At 39.9% G+C, this 27,288-nt stretch overlaps 1 protein-coding gene across 1 annotated transcript in view; it reads left to right on the top strand.

Moving 5' to 3' along the window:
* The window catches only part of MAN1C1 (mannosidase alpha class 1C member 1), a 49,988-nt gene extending 24,985 nt beyond the window's left edge, over positions 1-25,003 (top strand). Inside the window, exons 6-12 of the mRNA XM_018558034.1 lie at positions 5,889-5,997; positions 6,170-6,263; positions 7,764-7,879; positions 16,565-16,784; positions 18,475-18,647; positions 22,440-22,555; positions 24,644-25,003. Coding sequence (XP_018413536.1) covers positions 5,889-5,997; positions 6,170-6,263; positions 7,764-7,879; positions 16,565-16,784; positions 18,475-18,647; positions 22,440-22,555; positions 24,644-24,749 — 934 coding nt within the window. The 3' untranslated portion in view covers positions 24,750-25,003. The remainder of the gene's footprint in view (positions 1-5,888; positions 5,998-6,169; positions 6,264-7,763; positions 7,880-16,564; positions 16,785-18,474; positions 18,648-22,439; positions 22,556-24,643) is intronic.
* Positions 25,004-27,288: the final 2,285 nt, after the last annotated feature.

The raw sequence follows: 27,288 nt of genomic DNA on the forward strand, positions 1-27,288 counted from the left end.
GGGGGGGGGGGGGGGGATTTATCTTCACTTCCTGTCCTACAAGCACAACAGGAAGTGAGGAAGAATTTCTCTAATGTAAGGGAAATCCCCCCATAGACAGTTGATACTAGAATAAATAAAAGATTCTCCCTCTATCCCTGTTTTAGAAAGCACTCAAAATTTGTTTACCCCTGCTTCTGAAAATGCAAGTTGTCTGACTGTTATGCTGATCCTTTGCGTTTAGTACTTACACACTTATTTACAAGGGGCCCCTGAAGTCCATGCTTGCAGGCCATGGAGGTTGCAGGGAACACCCAGCTCAACAAATAGTCACCAGGATTAGGGATAAATGGCATGTGTTTTTTTTTTTTTAAACATCTTTTTATTGAAATTCCATAGAACATCATATTTCAAACATAGAATAATAATGTAATAGCAGTACATCATATCCAAACAAAATAATATACAAAATAACATACACTCATGTCACATGTAGACCAAAGAAAATTAATTGAAAAGAGACATAGAGATTTGCAGATTGCATGAAACCCTTTCCAAAGAGTGTTTCAGCTTTCGTCATGCTTACTATCCAAGCAGCTGCAGACTGCCGTAGGTACGACATATCTTAATGGCTACCTCACCTAGCCCGGATCATCGTTCTCCGGGAGTTCTAACTGCCCTAGGGAGTTCTCCAACCTCCTCTCTAGGTACCATTTAGTTAGTTTGAAGGGATACATGAGAGCATGTATCTCGGCCCCGGAATAGTTGTGTAATATAAAAGGTTCCCACTTCTTAAAGAACCCATCAGAGTGTTTGTCCGGGTCAAGAGTTGCCCCAAGTCTCTCCTTCCACATCAAAGACTTCAATGCCTTCACAAAATGTTGGGGCGATGGAGGCTGCGTGGAGAGCCATTGATGCATAATTATACGTTTTGCCAGTAACAGAGCTACATACACCCATTGCTGCGAATGTCTACTAGGTACTGTAGATGATTTCCAATAACTGAATAAACACAGCCAAGGTTCCCGGAGCAAGGGAGCATTCAGAATGACCGCTAAATAGGAGAGTACCGAATCCCGGAAGGCGACAATGTGTGGACAGTCCCAGAGACAGTGTCGGAGAGAGGCCCCCTCCAGGGTGCATTTGGGGCACGCTGTTAAGTATGGGCTTGGAGCCCTTATTTTGTGAAAAAAATCAAAGGCATAATAAGCCTTATGTATGATCCTGAAATGAGTCTCTCTCCACTGCTCATTGGGCGTGCACCTCCTAATGTTCCTACATCCCTCCAGCACGGCACTCTCAAAGTCCTCCAGTGGGAAGTCCCTTCTCCATTTCACCAGGGAAGTTCTCGCTGGTTTGGGGTTAAAGTAAGAATTGATAATGGGATATATTTTAGAGATCGATCCAGGGGTGGAGGACGAAGCCCTATCGATTTCTGTGGTTTGAACCAGAGTGCTGGGTATAGGGGTCTCGCTGCGCCAGTAATGGGTTAATTGGATATGTTGGAAGAAGTGTTGGGGTGGTAGGTCGAATTTCTTTTGTAGTTCCAAAAATGAGAGAGGTCTAGATGTTTCCGGGTCAAATAGTTGAATCAGTTTATGGATACCCTTGGCTGCCCGGGTGTCAAAAATCTTACTGTGCGAGCCCTGCAGGAAGTGTGGGTTATGTCGTATGGGAACATGTTGTGATATATACGGGTGCAGCCCTGCCTTCAATCTATACTCCCTCCATGCCACCACTGTATCCCTAATGAGCGAGTTAGTACGTAGAGAGGGTGGTAGTTTATTTATACGAGTATGGAGTAAGCCCACCAACGACCATGGGGACCCTAGTTCGGCTTCCAAATAACATAGCATAGAAAGTCTTTTTCCCACAGGCGATTCACCCTGGACCAGTAAACACGGAGCAGGGTGAATCAGCCCCATGGAGTAAAGAGTCTGAGAAAAAAAAAACAAGTCATATCAGTCCCTTTTTTCCCACAGTGCGAATCGGATCAAAAACACTAGTGAAAAGGAAAACGGGACTTTAGGTAAGGGGGTCCATCTTAGGCCAGAGTTATGCCGTCTTAGAAAAAGTGTCGACAGTGGGGATATATAGGTGAGAACTGTAAACATAGTTACGTGATGAGGTGAGGTGAAGTCCTCCGTCCGTTCCATCCGTATGGTGAAGTAATGTAGGCGATACACAAGCCAAAACTAGGGGTACCCAAAAGCGGGCACAAACTTCCACTTCAAAACGACGAGGCAGATGAGAAGAAAACCACAAAAAAATAAACAAGAGGTGGTGCACCCTCTAACACGTTGCATCGCAGGCCAAGAGCCACAGAGACAAGCCGCCTCGTTCAGGGTCGGGGATCCTGCTTCAGATCATCATTTCTCCCGGCGGGCTCGGGTGGATTCAGGTGGGCTCTCCCAGTGTGGAGTTTATCGCTCTGCAGGCGCCGGAACCGGAAGTCATGGCATGTGGTTTTAACGGGCGGCCCATCACCACCCCCAGGGCAGCCACCTCCCATTTCCTGACCAAGCAAGTTTCAATGCACGTTTTTACTTCCCCAAGTACCCTCCGATCCAAAGGAATAATAAGATGCAACCACCTTCATCTTTAACTCCATTTTTTACTATATGAGATATTGCAACAAAACAGCCCATATTTAAAATGGTTCCACCTTCCATAGCTGGCCAAGTTCAGTTTTGCCTACTACCAGAGTACTGTTTCGTGAGCATATGGTAGCTATCCTGGTGGGGCCCACTCTGCGGAAAGACAGATTGCACTTCCATACTTACTACTGATACCACAAGCTAAAGGCATGCTGGTTGGGACATACATTTCTTGATCAGCATACATTGCCTTGGTCAGCGACTAGGAAAAAATTAAGGCAGGACGTCCGTATAATAGCCAGGTAACTAGCATTGGCAAAAAAAAGAAGCCAGTATTGCCAGCCCCATATGACTCTCAAGACAGCTTAGCCAAGTATTACTTCATCACAGGACATGCGCACACCACAAGGCCAGCGTTGGGAACCAGGCAGTAGATGCTGGAACTATTTCAGTTAATGTATCAGTGCAAGAATGTGGAGAATTTCCTAAAGAAAAAAGGGATAAACATTATATATCTGCATATAACAGCCCGGCAATGCTAAGCATGCAGCTCCACAATTTGTATACATAGCCCAGTGCAGAAGGTGTATAAGTAGTAGTGAATATTCCTGCTTCAATTTACCGCATACTCATTAATTCTCACACTATAAGAGATCACATCAGCTAATAAAGCAGCATTCATGAGCTGACTAGTTTGCACACAATGGATATTGATTAATATCCAAGGGAAGTTTTCCTGTTTTGGGTTATTTATATTATAGCCTTGTTTATAAAAGTTTATAGAGTTAAAATGTTTTAATATGTTTTTACAGTTTATATTCAGTCATAGCGTATCCCAACTCAAGTTCAAATGCTTCATGGTCTACAAGTTATATGTCTAAAGTGTGTCAGAAATGCAGCAACAGTCCTAATTTGTTTACAGCTGTCAATTTTAAACTTTCAACTGGATGTTACCAAATGTGACAAAACTCTTTGTACTTGAATTTTATTACAATGGTGTTCAGTTGTTTTCTTTTCTAAATGGAAATTATTAACAACAACATCAAAAAATTAACACAGGGTGCACCAATTGCAGAGTATTCACAAAACACAGTGGTATTGGTTTTTATGCGAGGGCACAGCAAAATTATTCATCAGATTAATTTAGTTCTGTGTGTAAAGTTTAGCTTGCACTATTGATCTCTGTAAACAACAGGGACCTTTTCAGTGTAGTGTATCCAGTATGCCTAGGCAGGTGTAATGGTCCCGGGATCGGTTCCACGAGCCAACTGCGTTCCACAGTGGAACGCATCAGCCGTGGACGTAACAGGGCGCCTCCTCCCCCTGGGCGCGTACTGCTATGCGTTCCAGGGTGGAACGCGGAAGTGACGTCACGCCGCGAGGCTCCTCTTCCGCGTTCCACCAGTATATAAGAGGCCTCTGAACCCATGGACAGCATTCCACTATTGAGTTCATAGCCCAACACCCCAGGAGCTACTCAGCATCACCAGCAACCAGCCGATTACCCGAATCTCTCACCACCAACCTTTGGAAGCATCCCCAGGAGTTCTAAGGATCAGCAGAACCACGGGGTTCAATCCCCACAACCGCAAGTACTTGTATTATCTTTGCTGACTTACTCTGTTGGAGTCATTACACTGCCACCTGGTGGAGCCTTTGCATATCTTCTTCATATTTCACCTATGCTCAATAACTATCAGTGTATAACTGTTATGAGTTTAGGAATATGGAGTAATATTCCTCATATATACTCCATCTAGTCCTTTTGTTATTTTCTGCGGTACATGATGTCTAAATCCCAAACTCTGCGTTTGTGATTGAGAGAGCCGCCTGGGATTCAAGCCTGACACCGCATTTCAAACCCTACTGGTTAGAACTGCAGCTGAGATCCACTGCACCTGAAGTAGGGCGCATGACAGTAGGTATGCATGTGAAATGGAGCCTAGAGCTCTTCCTACTGGCTATAAATAATAATATGCAGTAGTCTAAAATACTGGATTCATTGAAAAAAAATTTTTATTTTAATCTTGACCGTAATAGAAAAAAGAATATATATATATATGACACCTATAAAAAAATTAAATAATTGAATGATCTTATTTAATTATTTTTTTAGGCCTATTCATTTGACTAGATAGATCTTGGCTGTTTGTGTCTAATTTTACATTGTTGTAGGGCTATTTTTAAAATGATGCCCTGTTAACCATGCTCTTAAAATACATAGTCCTTCTGGCAAATGCTAGAGTTGCCACTCTGGGCCTGACACTCTTTAATTTCCATCAAAAGCCCAAAAAGCTAGGTTATTATTCTTCGAAAAGACTTCTTTTCAAATGCTTTTTTTCCCAAAATGTGTAGCTTCAGCTGGCCAAACAGTGCTCTTTTTGAAATGTAAATTTTGTCAAAAGTCATGAGTTAAGCCCTCATCTCTATCTCTAACATTTCCCCCCTGGCCACTAACATATGCAGATAGCATTGACAAATGACTGTCAAAGGCAGGACAGAGGTGACTTTGATGTTTAGACTGTGATTGACAGCCTGGCTTCACCTTCTGTATTCCATGTGAGAGGCAAAATGGCAGTGCCCAGTGGGGAAATAACTGGGTCTCTGGGGAAAGAGTGAAGTATAGTTTTTGTTCACTTATGTACTGGTGAGTTGTTTAAGCACTAGATTTTGGCAGCAGTTTCTATAAACATTGGCAAAGGAAATGGCTGCTTTGAAATGTTGGCAGCTGTTTCACGCTAAACTTTATTTAATGTATTAGTTATGGGTTACCACATTTATTGACTCATTCGAGCCAATCAAATGTCATATGTTGACAGTTTATTAGTCGGTCCAGTGAAAGAGGATTTATATACCAACAAACATATGCAGTAAAAAAAATAACAAAGTGTATAAAATGTCATTTTAAATGATTTACTAAAATTATTTTCACTCTAGCCTGAACCTAGATATAAAACTCTAGCTTTACTCTAAAACTCAGACTAGGTGAGGGAAGGCCAGGGGACTGGAAGCCAGTCAGGTGTGCTGCGTGCAGATTAAATTGCAAGAAACAAGCTGACAGGAGAAGAGAGCAGAGTGAGCACGAAGATGCTCCCTTACTGTCCAATCAGCAAACAGGGGATAGAGACAGGGAAAGTGGCATCATCTGCTTGGTAATGCATAATTCTCAAGAGTAAATGGACAGAAGTGCAACTAACTTGTCTGGTGTTATTATAAGTAATGTTTAAGTATTTCATCTGTTTATTAAGATATTTGCCTGGAGCTCAGCTTTAATATATAAGCCCCTCTGTTTTTCAGTGGATTAAACTGGAGCTGGGGGTGGGCCTCTGCAGGAAGCAGCATCTTAGCAGAATTTGGGACCTTACATCTGGAATTCTTGAAACTAAGTGAGCTGTCTGGAGATCCAGTGTTTATTGAGAAGGTAACTTGGCCTGTATTTCATGCTTATGTTATATTTATATTTATCTATGACTATTACATGAAGAAATTAGATTTCTGAGACTTCTTCATTGTAATCATATACAAATTACTTCCCAAGAAGAAGCAAATAGTTGCCAACGTGAAATAAATTCCAAACACAATATTTCTTGCAGGTGAACACCATCAGGAAAATTTTGAAGAAAATAGAAAAGCCACAAGGATTGTACCCTAATTTTTTCAGCCCCGTCAGTGGCAGTTGGGTTCAGCGTATGTATAGAATTATATTTTAATTAGCTTATTTCATATTAGAATTTTTACACTGATCACAAATTTTACCTGAACACTTTGTGGTTTGGATTTTATGAATTTGCATTTTAATGTTGCCCAAAATCATGGCTCTCTAACTACAATACAGTTATAAACTAACTTACCTCAGGGGTGGACCTACTGCTGGTGCTACCGGTAAGGCTGCACCAGGACCCAAAGCTGGGTGGGAACAGTGAGATCTGGTCCCCCGCCCTCCCCCCCAATGGAGGAAGCGATGGTATGACGGGCTTACGGCACTGGCTGCAGTCTCCTGTTCTGTAGTCTCTGTATTCAGTCCTATTTTGAATTGGTACTCTGCTGGAGTACAGAGTACAATCTCGCCATAGGACTGAATGGGAATGTGTGATACCTGACAAAGAAGATATTCAGAAGCTTTGTAGTGCTTAGGAGGCTGCTCATCCAAGATCTTATTACAGCAGGGACAAGTGAGTGTTTAACTTGTAGGTGGCTGGGATGCTGATTAATACTTTTTAAGTTTAACTGCACTTAATACTTCTCACAGATGAGTGCCAGAGCACTGATACTGGGGGACTGGCTGCATTAGAGGATAGGGATACTTTTTTCTAGATGGCCTTCAGGGTCTTGTCAGAAAAATTGGTAAATGAGTTCCCCTATTCATGTGGGCCTCTATGGCTATAATATAGGTGTTCCTATCTGCATAACATCAGGGCCTAGGTGAGAGAGGGTATGCCAGTGAATAGTATGGTCAAAGTGTACCTGTAGTCAACTGGCCATAGCAATGAAACACTGGCATGCGGAGGTGAATCCCTTGTGTTGCCCTGGAATATGAGATGCTCTCTTGCAAATATTGACTTCACTCCAAAAGCTGGTTCTTTGTTCTCCACCTCTAATGCCCGTTAATAAAGATCGTTGCCCCTGCTACTGACTGCTGGGGCCCAAGGACCACACTTCAAACACCAAAGGGTCACAAGTGTGGACACATGGGCAAGTGGGACATTCAGTTAAGAGGTTGTTTTTTAGCATTATAGAGTGCCTCAGCTATCATGGCATATAAAGGTACCTCAGTGTGCATGCATCATGTCTTGGTTTTAGATAGTTATGGTTGACTATAAATACCCTTTAATGTCTAACCATGTTTTACAATATAATATTTTCACTAACTTTAGAACTGAAAAATTTCTCTTGCTTCTCTTTTTATTCACTAAGCCCATAGTGACTTGTCAGATGTAATTAGAAGCTTTAGACTTAACATAATGTAATTTTCTTTGAACATCGAAGAGCTAGTATGTAAAAGACATTGTATTAGAACACTTAATTATGAACTGACAATTTTCAAATGACAATGCTGAGAAATTGGAATTTAAGAGGTGCTTGGCATGGATACTTAACATCAAGATTTGCATGTGCACAAATGAAATGTCGGATTACATTCTTTATCATCCTTTCTCTACAAATTGTATGTCACTTCTCCCTCTATAGATCATGTGTCTCTTGGAGGACTTGGTGACAGCTTCTATGAATACTTAATTAAGTCTTGGCTGATGTCAGCTAAACAAGATAATGAAGCAAAGGGCATGTACTATGAAGCTGTAGAGGTATGCAACAAGCTTTGTGTCTTGTCATCTAAATGTGTTACACTATGTAGGTCAATCTTCTGTTCACCCAATATTTGTTGTGGCAGAAGGTCAGTCCTGCAAGCCAGGAATTTTATCCACTTAGTGATGAATTCTGCAAGAATGTCTAATGCCACGGACAGACACGTAAATGTTCAAACAAATGAAGCTTTTGGTATGACATGCTTTGTAGCTACTCAGTAATAACTGATTTTTCTGGTTTTCTATTACACACACAAATATTGGCCCTGGCAATGACCCCCAACTTTCAAGGACGTAGGACCTTCATCCCTAGTACATACTGTGGGAACTTTTGGCCAAAGAAGAAGGAAGAATTAATCCTCTCCAATTTTTCCTTTTATATATCTGGATAACCCCACAGTCATAGTAATTCAAAAGCTCATGTTTCAGATAGCTTCACAAAAGGAATGTATACTATCAGGAAAAATAGGATTTGCTGATATGCTAGGACATATTGGTGGAAGGTGGCCTGGACAGTTGTGAAAATACCATTGTGGTGCTATCCTAAACATTCTACTACCGTATCTGAGTCCTCATTTGAGGGCCCTGTCCCTCTTTTGGAGCTAAAGCCTTCTGTCCCTCTTTCCTGCTTAGTTGTTCTTATTTTTGGTCTTAAATGTAGATTAAACATGTACTATATAACTGCCAAAGGTTATAAAACCTTTTAATCAAACCTTTTAACTTGTATCTGTTGTTTTTAAAAAGTCAGTATAAAGTGGGGGTAAAAATGATATTTGTGGATTTAACCAATCATTTTTAGTGTATTATTGCCTTGACTCTTTTTTTATGATAATTGGATTAAGTTACTTTTGTAGCTATAAATGCTGGGGTATATTCCTGACAGCCATTAGAGCTGAGGAAACTCCTTGGATGAAATGTCTTCAACATTACAGTACAAGTCCCATTGAACAAGACAATTATCTTATGGACATCAATGGGGTACACAGAAAGAGGCAATTCCAATGCCAATTCATAATCAGTAGGGAAATAGTCTGCTAATAAACTATATGGACAACACTCCCAGTGGTTGGCAGAGCATGCAGAAATTTGTAATCTGTCAGCAGATAGACTGATTGTTGTTCGTGGTGTTTGACATGTTTACACTTGAATGATGATTTGGATGCATTTCTCTCACTAGCATGAAGTGATGGTATAATAATAGGAATATAAATCTTCCTATACAATCTTATTTACTTAAATTTACACTTCACACAAACAAAAATATGCAAACAAATACAGTTACTGCATTTGCTCATCGCATATCATGTAAGTTTACTTAAAATGCAACGAGTGTAAGTGCCTGAATTTGACTTGAGCATCTTTCAATCCTCTGTACATCAGAACTGAGAAGTACAGTACCAGAAGAGTCAGTCTCTACTGTGGTGCACTTGTGCTGGCAGTAAACATGTTGACAGGGAGCAGAACATGCAAAATAAATTCTTTTAATGAAAGAAAAAAAGAAAAAGTGGGGTTTTGAAAGCACCAGAAAATGACAACTCCAACCAAAAAATGTAAAAATATATATTTATTTATTTCATATAAATCTTAAAAAAGGAACAAAGAAGGCTTATAGCCAATGATTAAAATAGAATAGATGGTCCCTGAACAAGCTCTTTCAAGGACAAGCCCCGCCCCCTCCCCACCGGCCACTGCCGTGTCGACAGAACACCGGCCTCGCGGGGAGAATTGGGTCCCCACAGCCTCCACACAAGTTCCGCCCTCCCTCCATCTGTCACTGCCTCACAGGGAGAATGGGGTGCCGGCAGCACCACTTCCTTCTCTGCACAGAAAGAGCCCGCACGTTGCCATGGACTTGCAGAGGCTTTGGAGGAGGCCGATAACATCAGGGTGAAGAGCAGCAGGTGCATGGAGTTCAGGTAAGTGAAGCACCCCTCCTAAGGCTGCGTTCACGCCAGGGCGTTTTTCAGTGCTGATTGAAGCGCTGAAAAACGCCCAACGCTCAAAATAGTACTTGAGCTTCTTTGGGGCGGATTTCCGCGCGGATCCATTGACTTCCGCATATTAGATTTTGTAAAACGCGCGTCAAATGCGCGTTTTGTGGACAGAAAAACGTGCAAAAACCATGCGGCCAAAAACGTGCGTTTGATGCACATATTACAACCGCCCAGGTGTAAACCCAGCCTAAAAAAGGAAAATACATGCTAAAAAAAATAATAATTCTTGTTTTAAAAATACTGTTGTAAAAACAGTAAACTGGGTAAAGACTCCAGCATATCAATACACTGTAATATTTTTAAGATAACTCAAGTTCTGATTATTTAGGTTGATTGGTGAGAGAATGATAATTTCAGGTAAATAGTGGGAGGATGTGGATCTAATGTCTTTCTATACTATACAGATATCTCCCTTTTTTTCCTGAAGAAGCGCAGAGTTGCGCGAAACGTTGAAGTCGCTCTTCCACCCCCAACCCTCCATTAGCAGTCACCACTGATCCAAACAATACCATCTAGGTTTGCGGCATCATGATATAGTGGGAACTGTTTTGTCATCATAAGGTTTTACCTCACTAATTGATTGAGCTTTATAAGCACTGTCACTTTATTTTTCACAATGGAACTGTAATACACAGCTCATTACGGTAGAAAAGGCAGGGTTAGCAAGCCTGCTCACTATTTATTTACTTATTATTATTATTATTATTTTGTGTTATCTATCTATACATGAATTATGGTGAATCACAATGCGTTTGACATAATCATGACCAACTTTAATATGCCTTAATCATGTACCCTAAACATATAAATTATGTGGAATCCTTGATAATTATTGCCTTACCTTTGTATAAACTCTCAAGGTAGCCATACTTTGCTTGCGGGTTGGTGTTAGTGGAGAATCGATCTGCTCCACCCTCTAACCCTTTAAGCATTGTCCATATAGGCTATGTTGATATATTGTGGATATCAGATGAAGTAATACTGGGGACAAAGACATCAACCCACCATTTTGGATGGGGAATTATGTGGATTTATAACTGAATTAACATTGTCTTCTGTACTCAATCATGTTCTAAAAGTTGTTCTCATTTACTAATTGAATCATGCTGTGTGCCGAGGGTCACACTCTGCTCCTAGGGCAGTGCTAGCGGAGAGCAAGTATTCCGTTCCACAGCCCTACGAATAATCGTGTAAGGGCCTCTTTATATGCAATCTGGTCATTCGGCATTTGAACCCCAATCATGTATGTCCATAAGAACATAGGATGAATCATGTATGTTTCTGTTAATGATGAGGTATTGTGCATGTGGAAAGAGCTTGTTTAGGGACCATCTATTCTATTTTTATCATTGGCTATAAGCCTTCTTTGTTCCTTTTTTAAGATTTATATGAAATAAATAAATATATATTTTTACATTTTTTTGGTTGGAGTTGTCATTTTCTGGTGCTTTCAAAACCCCACTTTTTCTTTTTTTCTTTCCTTAAAAGAATGTATTTTGCATACTACTTACCAGGGGTGTGGCACCTAATATCCAGGTCAAAAACTTTTTTACCCAACAGGGAGCAGAACATAGAGAGCAGAGGAATGCATTCTTCTGCTCCTCTATTGTCCAATCAGTAGCCTGGGCTGTGGTCTTTCTGCTGCAAATGGACATTGCCAAATTTTAAATTAATTCCAAATCATTTGGCAGGTAAAGCGGTTCCAGTTAAAGTATTTGAACTGTGTACTTGGCTGTTTGCCTTGGCGTTCAACTTAAAAGAGTTTTGCACAAACGTTCTAATGCATTAGACCTAATATTTGCTGACGGTTTCATTAACAAATTACACACTCAATGGACATTGAATTGTAGTTGTTTTAAAATATAATACCAGAAGGTGCAGGTACACAAGTGTAAACCTGGGCTCAACTCATAGGCATTGATTTACTCAAGGCAAATAGGCTGTTCACTTTGCAGGGGAAGTTTCATTTGTGGATCTCTGCTCACTCCATCTTTCAATCACGTGCAAGCAAAAGTTAAAAAAAATTCTTGCACATGATTGGGTATTCTTTGCAAAGAGACTTTTCACCACATTCAGTAAACTAAGGGTAAATTCCCTTCACAAATTTAAAATTTCTTTGAAAACAGATCTGATGTGAAGTTCTATCAATGACTATTTATTGTGGTTATGTGTACCAGAAATGTGGGTTTGTGATGGCTTTTAAGGGTTAAAAGTGTGTAGGGAATATTGTATATGCTATGTATTTGTTCAACTCTCTACACTTAAGATATATTGAATGCATTATTATATATACCGACATTGGTGGCGAAAAGTGGATGTAGGTCTAGCTTGTCCTTGACATCTGCAACTTGGTTTACATTGGTCCCGAGACCAAAGAACCTTGAAAACTACTTTACTAGAGTGTTCTATATGGGAGAAAGGGGACAACACACTTGTTCAGCATCAATCGTGGAGATACAGGTCAATCAAAGGCAAAGGAAGTTTGGCGGCACACCAGGAAAAACTTTATTAAAGTTCGTCCATGCCACAAAAGTCCCACCCAAGGTCTGCACCTATCTGATGTATTTCACACAATTGTGAGCTTAGTCTTAGGCAACTACTACTAAGCCTGCTATTGGGTGAAATGCGTGGGGGAGGGGCAGACCTTGGGGAAAACTTTTGTGGTATGGATGAGCTTCAATAAAGTTTTAACTTTCCACAGTATTTCCTGGTGTGCGTCTAGATTTTCTTTGACTTTGATTGTGCTAATAGGAGTGAGGATGCGCTCAACCAGCAGGTATCCAGGAGTCCTCCGTTGGATTGACAATTTCAAAACACAACAGGAGTAAAAAGAATGAGAATCTAAACTCATAGAAAAACGTTGGTACCTTGCAGTATGCCTTAAGGACAGAAGTTTTATATCCATTTATGTTTTGAATTAACATCACCTTGATGTAGCTTGGAAACTTGAGCTTTGCAACTCAATTAATTCACCCGAAAGCAAACTCTGCATTCAGGTTGTTGACTCCACACAACAGAGTGTTAATTGTGTTAGTTCTCAGCATCGTTGGAGATGAATCTAAAATATTGAACAATAATTTGATGTACACAGGGATCTCAAAAGGAAACAAGTTCGTTATCCTGTCCCAGTGTGTGGACATTATAAAATATTATAATTGTAATTTACTCACTTAGCTAATAATGGGTATAATTTAACTCTATATTTTCCAAATTTGACAAGTGAGTAACATGGTAGCACTCTACTTCTTTGTAGATGTTCAAATGGAAGAAAAAACACTTAGAGGGATGTAGGGAAAGCAAAACACTGCTTATTTGGATTAGTATATGATGCAAACAAGGGGAAAAACAGTTATGCTTGGGCCCTATGACCCCATGGGGGTCAGCTACCAGGGCTGCAGCTACCATAGGGCGAGTGAGGCATGCGCCTCAGGTGCAGCTGAGAGGGGGCGCAGCGAGGGCCAGCCTGGCTGCGCCCCCTTGCCCCTGTTGCCATGGCAAGCACAAGACGCCATTGGCAACGGGGCGCCAGGCGGCCAACACAGCTGCAGCTCTGCAGGGAGAAGAGGAGCGGCACAGGCTCCAGCTTCTCCTCACAATCCCGTTGCTCTCTCCCTCCTGTATGAGCAGAGGACTCTGTGTCCTTAATCTCTTTTTCTATTTCAAAAGGGAAATGTCAGGGATCTGTTTAGACCTCTAATATTTCCCTGAAGCCCCCCAACAGTAAAAAAAATAATAATAATTAAAAAAAAAACACCCCCCCCATACACACACACACACATAAATAGACATGTGCAAAAATGTCATTAGTTTCATCAAATTGTTATGCTATTTTGGATGTGACCACCAGCGCATTCTGCGCATGCAGGCCGCCATCCTGAGGTGGAGCGTATGATGTCAAATACCGCACACGTCTGTTGGGGGCACAATTGTCTGTTCTTGCCTCGGGCGCAAAAGGAGCTAGCTACGGCTCTGCCTTTTACAGCTGCACTGGGTGTACCAACCTATGATATCATTTTATACAGCACAATCATACTGATCGCAGACTAGAAGTTAATACAGATATAACAGTGTTTTTACTGACATACCGTATATACTCGAGTATAAGCCGAGATTTTCAGCCCATTTTTTTGGGTGAAAAATGAGTGATTACAGTTGATAGATTATGCTTTGTGCTTCTAAAAAGCTGATGATACAGTCTACAAACTGGCGATTGCTGAACACTGCATTCAGTATAATGTGTTCAATGTTTTGCATTTTTATAAATTGTTAAATATTAAAAATATATCTTTCAATTTGTCAGATCACTGTCACCATGGTAACAATGTATGCAAAGCTTATGCAGCGTACATGCATATGCAAAAAATAAAGTTTGATAAAGCTTATTGACGGTAGTAATCCTCTCCTCTCTTCATAGATCAACAGGATGATGGGAAAATATAAGTATAAATAAACCTTCATTTTTTTTGCATATACTGTATCTACTGCTGGCAAGCAGTAGATATATTCAAAAAATAAAAAAGTTACCAAATAGGTAAAAACTTACCTGTGTCTCTGCCACTAGCTCCCATCTGAAGCTCTGAAGATTCTCGAGCAGCTCGGAAAGATCATGGGGCGGCGCATGCACAATAGAGATCTTCGGCTGGGAGAAGAGGAGAGACACAGTGTAAGTCAATGCAAGCAGCCCGGCAGCATGCATGCGGACAGACACCGTGGGAAACAAAAGACACAGCAGTCAGCACTGGTTCAGAGACTGGCACCAGCGCTGGAGGTATTGCTGAAAACTACTGGAAAGAAGAAGATGATTGGATTAAGAGACATAATTTAAGGTAAGTCCTTAAAGCAGTAAGTAGGGGGGTGATTTTAATGTAATTTTAAGTGCAAATGCAAGCTTTCATGGCACCTATCTAATGACTATGCTAGTCGCCCCTAAGGGCAGCACAGTGCAAAGACGGAGCACTGTTGCAGCTGATATTGTTTATTTGCTTTGCGAATGACTTTGGGTGGCCACTATTGGGGTGACTTGTTGTATCTAGTCTAGTTGAAGATTAGTTCTAAACAAAACACTAAAGTCACTATTTATCATGGGAACTTGAAGAAAACAAAAGAGCACACAAAAGAAAAGAGGACATAATTTAGAAGAGGAATACAAAATAGGTAGTCGCACACCTGGTTATTGTGTTGTCCACATACTGTATAAGAACACAGTAGCAAATCATTGATTTATCTGGTAGCCTGGTGGCTGTCAACAAACCATAGGAGATGCCCAATTGGTTCAGATGGCCTGCATTACTCTAGCAACCAGGATTTCTTGCTTCCACTCTCCAATGCTGCACTAGGAGAATTAAAGAGAATCTGATTGGTTATATTGTTCTATACATAAGGCTTTATGTATAGAAGTAGTGTGTTGTTTCTAAGAATTGAAGTTACTTCTCCTTAGCCAACAGTCAGAATTAGATCTGCCCTAAAAGTCTAAATCTGATTGGTGGCTGTGGGCAAAAAAGCTCCAGCTCTTAGTAGGAGCACGTGGATACATAAGGCCCATAGGTTAGAAATGTCCATCAAGATCGTTCTTCTGAACCATGGCTCATACAGAGTAATGCAACTAACCCTAATAAAGCTACCCCAACCTTTCCACCACCCTGTAGTTACAGGTTTGTTCTGTCATATTGACAGCATCACTGAGACTAAGTTCTGCAATTCACCAGGGTTGATATACTGTATATACACTGAGTGGCCAGATTATTATGACCACCCCATCAGTACTTTGTTGGGCCATGAGATGACTCCACGATTTCAAATGGTCTGCTTTAAAGCAGAACTCCAAGCATGTCAATCCTCCCCCCACCCAAATACACTGCAGGGTATTTTTTTTAAATCCCTTAGTGTAACTTTTTTCTTCAAGTGTTCTTGCTGGTCCCGTGATGTCACCTGATTTCTCCTTCTGGAATTGGCGGGGGGCAGGCATTGTTCCAGAACTAATCTGTGAGCCCAGCCTGCACGATGAACCACCCCCTAGGGGAAGTGTAAATGACAGGCTAGGGCATAGGCTCTTCAGTGTCATTGTGCCCAGAAGAGGGCCACCAGTGCTGGACAGAGGAGGAAGTCAGGGACAGCATTGTAGCTTAGAAAGGGCTAGTAAAGATTGGAACTATGTTTTTGTATGCAGAAGGAGAGTGAGACCAAATAATAAAAAAAAGTCTGGTTTCTACATCAAAGAGTTTTGAATGTTTTTGAATATTTTCCAATTATTTTTTGTCATTTGATTTTACTACATAATAATACAGGTGATTATCTTAGCACAAATATGGCAGTAGATTGTAATAATATGTCCTATGCTCCAAAGGAAAGAAAAAGCAATTAGCCATCACTTTAATTTTTATGCAGCAGGCTCATTTCACAAAGCTTTTTCACGAAGATAAGGATCTGTATTTTAGCCATGCAACTGTAATTTTTAAATCTTGTTGGACTCTGGTCAGAATAACAAACAGTCTTGTCTCTGAAAATACTTTTCCTGGTGTTAAAGCTTTGTGAATATAGCCCGTGATACCCGAAGGTGGTACCAAGGCTTTCCTGTCTGTTGCAAGAGCATCATTCTGTGCAGAGGAAAGCAAATGCACTAATGATTAAGACATCACATTTTTGTTTGTTGACGTGCTCACATTAAAAGCCAACGTTTTATATATTGTTCTAGGCCATCGAAGCGCATCTAATCAGAAAGTCTCTGGGAGGCCTGACATATATCGCTGAATGGAAAGGTGGAGTCCTGGACCACAAGATGGGGCATTTGACTTGCTTTGCTGCGGGGATGTTGGCACTAGGAGCAAACGATGCACCACAGAGCAAAAAAGACCATTACATGGAGTTAGCAGCAGAAATTGCTAAAACATGTCATGAGTCTTATTTACGTACAGGTATGAAAGATCCATCTCATATACATTAATCCCAAAATGATGTAATACCAGTTATCAGTCCTACAGAGTTAAAAGTAGAAGAATTTATCTGCATAGTTAATATGTGTCATATCAAATCAAAGTATTAAACAAGAGGGTCACCATAACATTCAGGCAACTAAAGTTTTCTGTTGTAGCAACAGTAATAGGTCTCTCCATATTTCTTTTATGACAAGTTACTTTTAAAAAGGTACACTTTTTTTTTATTTTGACACAGGGGAAAGCCTACCCTACCCTACTATCAGGGGTACTGTTTTTATCCAAGGCTCTCTATAGCGCACTAGGCTGCTCCACTGCTACCATCTCCTACTGGTATTCTAGGAATCTTAGTTTCTGAGGAATTAAAATGCAGGCCAAATTTAGTGAAACCCGCCCACTAAAAACTCCTTTCCACCTCACACAGACAGAATCACATAGTATATGACAGAATATGACAGTTTATGATGAAGCGAATTTAATGGAACCACTAATTCAGCTTAACAGAGTCTTGACATGTCATCATTTCCATCAAAAATCTAAAAAATAAGACATTTATTGTATACCTAATTTGATGATGGTGGGTCAAACCAAGCAATTCATTTCTTTATGCACCTGACCAACTTTGTATTCAGATCTGCTGATGTATAGCACAGATTCAGCCTGATATTACAAAAGTATTTGTTCCAAATGGCATACATCTGTTTTAGACTTGTTGGCCATTCTTCGAACCTTGGTTTTTCTTGAGTAGAGTTTGGTGGAGCAATGAAAAAGTCAGTGTATTTTCTAACCCACTAGATCTTGATCTATAACAAAGGCATTCTCTAGCTGTAATTATTTGCAGCCAATACACATAGGGACTGCAGTGTGATTGCACCAAAATAATTTTGCAGTACAATAATCTCTTTGCATGTTCTTGGGTGGTCGTCATTTTTTATGGGAATAAGCCGCTATCAGTGAACTTTTTTTTAACACAAAAGAGATATTCAAATGAACATTACTTCAAGATATAATAAAGACAAAGCCATAGGGATGAAAATTATTTATTTTAACAAACAAAATTGACAAGAATGTTGTACTGTAATGTTAGATTGGAATTTGAAGCCACAATTTTACCTTTTCAAGGACAAAATGTTTTCATGAGTTCCAGCAATCACAGCAGCATACAGCCTTGTAAAGATAACCCGTGTTCACCAGTATTATACACAATCTTGCTAGGCACTTAGAAGTACATCTTAGAGGCATAAAATAGCCAGAATAATACCAGTTCAGAAGAAATTGGTTAGTGCTGGCTATCCTTGACAAACTGTATGCTGCACTAGAATATGTGCCTTACGTTCACTGCAGGTTTGTAGGGTCCAGGACTTGGTCTATGGTTGCCATCTGTCCAAGATACACCCGGATTGTCCAGGTTTTGAATGCTGTGTCCAGGTTTCATGGCAGCAGAAACCAGGACACAAGATGTGAGGCAGAATCAGTGAGGGCTATTCCAGAAATATACAAAAATACCTTTTTAACCCTCATATTGTACAGACTTGGGCAACATATGACGAGATACTGATCATACCTGTTTTTTGTAAACAACAATTTTGGAGCAAAAAATGAGGAAAGAATGTTTAGTTGTTATTTTGTGACATATAAAGTGGTCTAACAGAATGCCATGATCTCATTTCAGATACTAAGCTTGGGCCTGAGGTGTTTAGGTTTGATACAGGGACTGAAGCTACATCAAGCAGGCAGAGCGAAAGATATTACTTGCTCCGTCCCGAAGTTGTAGAAAGTTACCTGTACTTGTGGAGGCTGACACATAACCCCAAATATAGAGAATGGGGCTGGGAGATTGTACAGGTATGGAAACATGACAGTGGCTCTCAATATCCTGCATGAATTGTCAAAACAACATCAACATATACTGTGTCCTTAGTAACTCTAAGAATTGTACAAACTCTTTTGCATCTAGCTATCCATGTATTTCTTTATTTTCCCCCCCTTAAATTGAATCCCAGGCAGTCATAAAACACCCAAATAATGCAGTTCTGTAATCATTTATTTTTAATACAAGCAGTGTAAATACCTATATCTGATGTGGTATCAGCCTCTTGCAGTCCCTTTTCAGCAGACTGGAATGTGAAACAAAGGTTCAGTACACAGAGTCAATCAGTTTATATGCTGAAAACAAGCATGCTGCAGAGAAAGAGAGATTAGCTCATCACTGTGCTGCTTCTCCTTTCACTGTCCAGTCACAGGCTGGGGTGGGTCAAGAAAGACCTGGGCTCAGGGAAAGCAGGTTGAATAATGCTGGACATCAGAATAAGGGCATCTACTGGCTGAAAAAAGTATTGCAGGGGAAATATTTTTAATGAAGGTGAATATTGCAGCAAAGGTTGTTGCTATTTTATATTTTATTGGGCTAATAATTTTCATCTTGGTATTTTTGGGTGGAGTATTGCTTTAAATACTACTAAAAGAAGTTTTAAATTTTTTGAAACAATTAAACCCCCCTTAAGTACAAGAGCCCCCCACACCTCAGATGAGGACAACTCCAGTGACTGAGACCCACCAAGGAGCACTGAAGCAATTTGTGAAAGAAAGGTGGAAAGAAGCGCTGCAACCCTGGGATTTGCTGGAACGGTATAGGCAGGGCCGGCCTTAGGCCTTTAGGCGCCCTGTGCGAGAAAGCTTTACAGCGCCCCTCAGTGACAAAGCAATTTGTGCATCCAAACTTTTGGCTGGAGATGGGCTTTAATGATGTGTCTTATTAACTATGGGTTATTTCAGGGCCAGATTTCCATTACTGGAGCCTGTTGATACCCAAACATTGTTTCCCAAACAATAACCCTATGCTAGGATTAACTATCAGTGGAAAAATGTGTGGTCAATATTATTACAGGGAGAAGCCACTCCTTTGCCTCTGTTGCCTATACACACAATCCTACAGTGCTTTATGGTAATCCAGCCCTGGTCTTTTTATTCAATGGGAATTTTCAGTTGCAAGTAGCCACATAACCATTACATTTATTACTGTCTGAGAGCAAATTTGTCCTTATACCATATATTTGTCCTCTGTGTGTGTAACAATGGAACTTTTTTGCACAAGCAACTTTATCATTATTTTTAGCTGAACACTTAGGTGTGTATTATGTGATTATAGCCACTAGATGGAGCAGAGGAGTCATTCCTGTGCTCCTCGGCTCCATCTAGTGGGCATAGCAAACTGCAAATCAAAGATTGAGACATTCGCAGAGCTGTTTGCTCTGCGAACCTTTTGTGAATACACCCCATGGTGTCAGCCCCACCGATTTCATTTCTGATGGATTACAAAGAACACAGACCTCTCCTCATCTCCCCCCTCCTTATCTCAATAACCCCTCCTTCTGTACATGCAGAGAGCAGGAAATTATCAGCTCACAAGATTTCTGGAAAAATCAACAGATCTTTTTTGCACTTATTGAACATTTATAACGAAACACTTTCATTGGTATATCAGACCAAAAGAGAGCAAATAGAAGTTCATTGTTAGAGTTTACATACACTTTAACTTCAGAAGAGTAATATCAGGTCTCCTGGCCTACCACACAGGGTTGGCCTTTGTGGCAGACCTGGGTAAATCTCAGGATTGGATGGACAGAAATAAAATTACTTGGCAGGTAAATCAGCTTCCATATGTGTTTATTGTCTGTTTGCCTGGAGTTCAGCTTTCATTAAGATAGCACCATCTTATGCCATGGGATTTTGCAATACCGTAAACAGTAAACATACAAACATTGTTAATGCAAATCAGTGTATTGTCCTCAAATATGCTCTTAATTCATAGTACTCTAAATGACAACTGTAATTTTAATTGTCTCATAAGAGTCAATCCGCACTTCAGATCAGTTCATAACATTATATATTTTCTCAGACACATTTGGGAAAACACACTACCCAAAATTATAACTTGTGCTTCTGAGTTGTGTTAAGGTCAGAATTGTCAAAGGACTAAACTAGAACCAGTTATGCAATGATATTTTAATTACATTGCCATCATTTTATGACATTGCGTCGGTGTATATATAAAACATGTCAGTATGTTATACTGAGAGATTTAACGTACACTATTGCTTTCTTACACATTTTTATATTGCCATTATGCATACTAATTGATGCCGACTTCTTTGTTTCATTGCATTATTTGCTTTCATGTATAAGTCACTGTGAGCAGCAGACGCAAGTTTCTCTGTATCAGTATGATGAACTGAATAGTGACACACGGACTGAAATTTCTTATTGTATGTGACACATACCCATGTAACTCGGTGCCTGTATTTTCTCAGCCCAGTGGATTGCTGTCAACAGTCATTTCCCTTTAGTTTAAACAATTTTTTGCTTCAGATGTCACTTTAAAAGAAAGCTGAAAAGAAAGTAAATGGAAAATAAATATTCACATCCGCTTAACAGAGAAGGAGTATGAGGCGCTTCTATTCCTTTAATGTTTACTTATCAGTATTTCCAGGAAAAAAACTGCATATTTATTAACAGATGCTTTAAAAATGTTGGCACAGTAATACACTCTCCGGGCTGGCATTAAAAGGAATTTGTAAAATTTTTTCAAGAATGTAAAATACAAATGTTTGGACCAATGGTTTGGACCAATGGCAAAGCGCCATTGGTCCAAGTTGTAAAAGTAAAAAAAAAAAAACCACTGACGGCATCCATCTAGATGCCTCATCAGTGAGGAGCAAGTGAAGGACAGGGAGGCTCCTCCCTCCTCCAAACATATCTTGGTGACCAGGCCTGGGGTGGTGCAGGGGCGGTGCAGGGGCAGAGGTGGGCTGGGGGGAAGGGGGTGTCTCACCTGCCACTGACGTCAACGGACATCCCTGATATAGACCATGGGTTGTCAACATGTGCACTCCAGCAGTGGTGAAAATGCAAATCCCATGAAACACTGCAAGACTCTGACAGCCACAGGCCTGACTCCCGGAGTCAGAGCCATAATGGGATTTGTAGTTTCACCACTGCTGGAGCATCGAGGTTGCCTACTCCTGATATAGACAGTTGAATCTTCCTCTGCCAGTCATTAAAGCCTTCAGCAGCTCATCTGCGAGTCTCCAGCAGCCTGAAGCTTTACTGATAGGTTATTTAAATGTAATCCAGTTGGCACACATTCTAGGACCAATTTTATGCTGTAAGCATAACATGCCAGTATACAAACCAAACAATAATTTACAAGCTCCACACAGGTAGGATCCTTCTGACATCTGGACTGAAGGTCCAGCTGCTAACCAGTCCAACTTTAATTAGCTTGTTAATTGCTTTACTGTCCCTAACAACCCGTTGCTCCTGAAATCATTGATTTACTACTACTCTTTCTTTTTCATTTTTACTCCTGAGGACAAATCAAGAACTGTCAGTGTTGCCATCTCTCCAATATTAACCAACCATCATTTGTTTATTCCCAGAGACAAAGCAATAGCATCAGAATGAACATTGCACTTTCATGGCTTGTTTCCAATATATATCCAAAATATATTCGATTCCAATATATACGTAAAGTTTGTTACTTTTTCCAACGGTTACCTGTATGGTTTGTAACATGTTCACATGTCGCCTGATGGCAGGTTATTGTTCACTTGATTAGAATTTTGAATTCTTCCCCAGGCTTTGGACACTTACTGCAGAATTGAAAATGGATTTTCAGGAATCAGAGACGTGTACACTACAACTCCGAACCACGATAATGTACAACAAAGCTTTTTCATGTCAGAAACATTAAAGTAAGTAGAAGCATATTTTATTCAAACTGAAGAATCAGGGGCAAGTACTGATGTGGAATTTCCCATTAAATGGCCAATGTGGATGGGTGTGGAAAAGTGTATAAAAGAGATTTATTACATGGAAATTGGAGGTTTTTTTACAAGCACTGGGGATTTTGTAGGATCTTTGGGGAATGAATGGAAGCTTTTCCATGTGTAATTACAATTCTTTTGGATAACAAGAAGAAAAGTCCATGCCACTGTATGAGGTTTTCAATCCGTATCTTTACAAAACCAAAGTTTTACCTGGAGATCCAGCTTAAGGTGACATAAGAAGATTGTCACCTGATTAGGTGGATTATCATTTGATCAGAAACATATACATATGTATAGGGCAATCTGTAACCTATGGGGAAAAAAAGCTAAAAAAGTATCATATGTCCAGTTGTATAAACTTGATGTGTGGCTAGCTTTTTGGCACTTACTGTATTGTACCATAACATCAGAAATTAACCATATATGGCATCACCTAGAACAGGTAAGTCATATCCAATGTAAACATTTTGCTGCTGTCATAGTCTGGCCATAAATAGTCCAATAAAGCTCCCCCCCCCATATATTACCTTGGCCAGGCTAAGGCTTTTCATGAATACATCTTGGGGGTGGCAATGATCTCTTCTGATTCTTGAGGGTATGGAAAAAGGTTTTTCATGTAAACATGCTGGGGTGACAATGATCTCTTCTGATTTTTTGATGGTATGGAAAAAGGCTTTTTATGAATACATCTTGGGGGTGACAATGATCTCTTCTGATTTTTTGATGGTATAGAAAAGGCTTTTTATGAATACATCTTGGGGGTGACAATTATCTCTTCTGATTTTTGATGGTATGGAAAAAGGCTTTTCATGAATACATCTTGGTGTGACAATTATCTCCTCTTATTTTTGATGGTATGAAAACATGGCTTTTGATGGTATGGAGAAAGGATTGAACATTTGCCAGGACTGTATAACTTTGTAATATGCTCCTACTTCCTGTCTATTTTACAGATATTTATTACTTCTGTGTAATATACCATCACTTCCTTTCTATATTACAGGTAATAGACCGAACAGGGAGTAACAGGGGATCTCTCATTGTTGAGATTTTGCATCATTTCCTGTTGGGTTATTTGGACAGGAAGTGGGGACAATCTCTCTGATAAGACACAGACAGTAAAAAAAAACAAAAAACACACTGCTATTGATATGAGAAAGTGATCATCTTTAAATTAAAAACGAAGTTACAGCACAGAGTCTTTCTCCTGGGAAAAAAAACTACCCCTGAACTGCAAGGTTAACTGCTTGTTTTTGTTAAGGGGTATTGTGTAAAGGACATTTACTTACTTAATCCCAGCTCCCGCAAGCCCCAAGCCTGGTGCCCACATCCTCTTCCCCCCTGTGCTCTGGAGGTCAGAGGCCTGCTGACGTTATCACCTCTAATGCAGAGTCCGTAGCCCTGCATTATAGGTGAGTTTGCTGAGGAATAGTCCATAAGCCGGAGCATGGGGAAGAGAGGGGAGTGCTAAATGCAGGAGAAGTGGGTATCACCCAGGAGCAGTTAGGTAAAAACCCTCTTCACCATACTCCTAAATATAAACGAGCCATTAACCCTTGCAGTGCGGAAGTATATTTACTGCAAGGGTATTTTTTTGCCCTGGAGATAGGCTCTAAATACTGTTCTCAGCCAAGTTTGATTTTGGACAAATGATGAATGAGGCCAATACCGTGAGCTACAGAAAATGGTGTTATATGTGGGGTGAATACCATGATCCTAAGTTGTTGTTGCCAGTTTTAAATAATTGATTCACATCTGGTGCTATAAATAATATCTTTAGTCATATCTGAAGCCAAGACTAGCAGAACTGTAACTGGTTTCACTAATAAATCTCCCATCCATATGATTGGATTTTTTACTTCACGTGAATACGGTTTTCATTTTATAACAACACAATCATTTGTGCAAATCAGATCATTTTCTTTAAAAGTTGAGGATTCTAATTATTTAGAAAAATACAATAAGAAGCAACAACTGTATGACTAATATGTTGCCCTTCTGTCTCTCCTACAGATACCTCTACCTTCTGTTTTCGGAAGACGATCTGCTATCATTAGAAGACTGGGTATTTAATACCGAAGCACATCCACTACCAATAAGTCGTGTACAATCTGTTTGAAGCACAAGAATACAATACATATCTATCCAATGTTTTTATCTAAAATTGAGATTTTCATACAAAAGAAATTCTATTTTATGAGCTGATTTGAGATACCAGAACTTATGTGAAATAATATCAAAATCTGTATCTGACAAATTTAGCACTAAAAGAAATGGTGGCCTTTTGCAGAAAATTCTGCTTTTTCATATATATATTTTTTTGAAGTGGAAAATGAGGCAGAGCGTAAATATACACATTGGTAGGTTTAAATGCATGGGCTTTTCATATACTGCTGGGTGTGAGGCTGCATATATGGCTCAGTTTACATATATGTGTGTATATATGTAACTTTATGTCTTGTCAGGGGTGGAACCTGAGCTACAGCAACACAAATAGCAGACAATAGGCCCAGGAATACAGTGCAGGATCCCCTACTCCTGCCCCTTCCTGACAGATGTCTCTCTCAGAGAATGAAGCAGGTAGCACCTGCAGTGCACTATGGATATAAAGTACTGCCTTCAGTCAGCTTATGTCTAATTAAGACATATGTAGAGTGTGCACATAACTGAGTTATGGAAAGATCAGTAGTAAGTAACACCATCAGTATACGCAGCACTGGACCATGAAGGTTTGCATTGCTTCATGGTGGATGGTAGGGCTTTGTTGCTGCAGGAGTGTGTGGTAGTAACATGCTAACGACTTGTTCCACCTCTGAGAAGTCCTAAGTTCACGTCTGATGATTTAAAGTAATTGGTTTGTACATGTCTTTTAAATAATGCACTTTTTTACTCGATCATTCAAAGTGAGTTGGTCATTTTGCTTTGGTCAATGATGCATTGGGGTTAATTTACTGAAGGCAAAAAAAGCTCTTCACTTAGCGAGAGAATGTTCCCTAAGCTCAGTGAATGTGGTGGAAATACCCAATCAGATGCAAGGAAAAAAAATGTATTTTTGCTTACACATGATTGGATGATGGAAGTAAGCACAGCTTCCCCTCATTCACTAAGCAATGGGACAATTATCTTGCAAAGTGAACAGCCTATTTGCCATTAGTAAATCAACCCCATTATATCCAGAGAATAACTCTCACATAGGACTAAAGCGGAATCTATATACTAAACATACAATGTAAATTGTATGTAATATATAATGGCTACACACAACTGCATACTCTAACTCATAATAATACATTTTGACTAGTTTTTTTTAAAGGGTGGCTTCAAGCAATATATCAGCCTCTGTCAGAGAAACATTGAGGGTCTCATGAGATGATGCTGGAAATAACAATCAGGGTAGTTTACCCACTTATAAAGGTATAGATATTAAGTGCAATGACTAAGATTATGGGCAAAGTTCATTATTCCATGATAATCCATAACAGCACACCTAATGCTTTTTTGAGGATATTGTTTGCAACTATCTACAGAAAGTTACCCCCTCTAGCTGCATGTAGTCATAGGGCAACCAGGATATATGTTTTGTGTTCGAGACCTCTCATCTGGGTTGGTGGACCACATTCCCGTAGCCCCCCATACTAAGCCTTGGTAATGATTACTGCACAGATGGATATAGCATTTTGTGGGTTTGCAGTATATAAAGAAACCATCTTCTAATAATTTCTGGATACTACAAGAAGAAATAAAAATACATTATTTTTTTGTAATGATTTTCTTAAAGGTCCTAAACGCTTCAAGATAGCTTGGTACAAAAGTCTTTCTATGTATATTTTGACCATTTTATTTCAAAAGTTGTTGGTATCAGTGCTCTTTTTTTTGGAAACTGTCAAAGCAACAATATGATTGTGCAACGTGCCTTGAAATGCATGTATATGCTGGATCAAACGATTATTATTCCCTTCATTTTAAAATCATGACATCTTGCCCACATTGCTTTCATCATAACCTTGTTTAGCAGGGAAATGGTAGACAAACGGAATTATTTTCTCAAGTTAAGCTTGTTAGACTGTCACTTTACCGAAAACAGTAAACTGGGTAAAGACTCCAGCATATCAATACACATACTCCCTGTAATATTTTTAAGATAACTCAAGTTCTGATTATTTAGGTTGATTGGTGAGAGAATGATAATTTCAGGTAAATAGTGGGAAGATGTGGATAGCCCAGTGTTGGACGTATGCTCTTTTATGACTACAACCAGAAGGGAATCTACTCTATTCTACTGTTCTTGAAAACTCTACTCCAGGGGTAGGCAAACTGCAGCCCTCCAGCTGTGATGAAACTACACATCCCATCATGTATCTGCCTCTGGGGGTCATGTCTGTGGCTGTACATTCTTGCAATGCCTTATGGGATTTGTAGTTGTGCCACAGCTGGAGGGCCAGAGTTTGCCTACCCCTGCTCTACGCATATGTTTTCTAGCTTGAAAACCTAAACACAAGCTGAAGGATACATTTGTTTATGGTCACCTGATTTTGGCCAAATCTCAAATTTCTCACATGCTCTGACTGTCCATTCTATTGAATTGGTTGAACAGGTTTATATTTTTTCTAATTGTTCTTGTTCTCAGATAGAAACTGAGGCACTGGAGGTGTTTACTC

Source organism: Nanorana parkeri, unplaced genomic scaffold, assembly GCF_000935625.1.
Source record: "Nanorana parkeri isolate BGI_ZX_2015 unplaced genomic scaffold, ASM93562v1 scaffold316, whole genome shotgun sequence".
Classification (NCBI taxonomy): Eukaryota; Metazoa; Chordata; class Amphibia; order Anura; family Dicroglossidae; genus Nanorana; species Nanorana parkeri.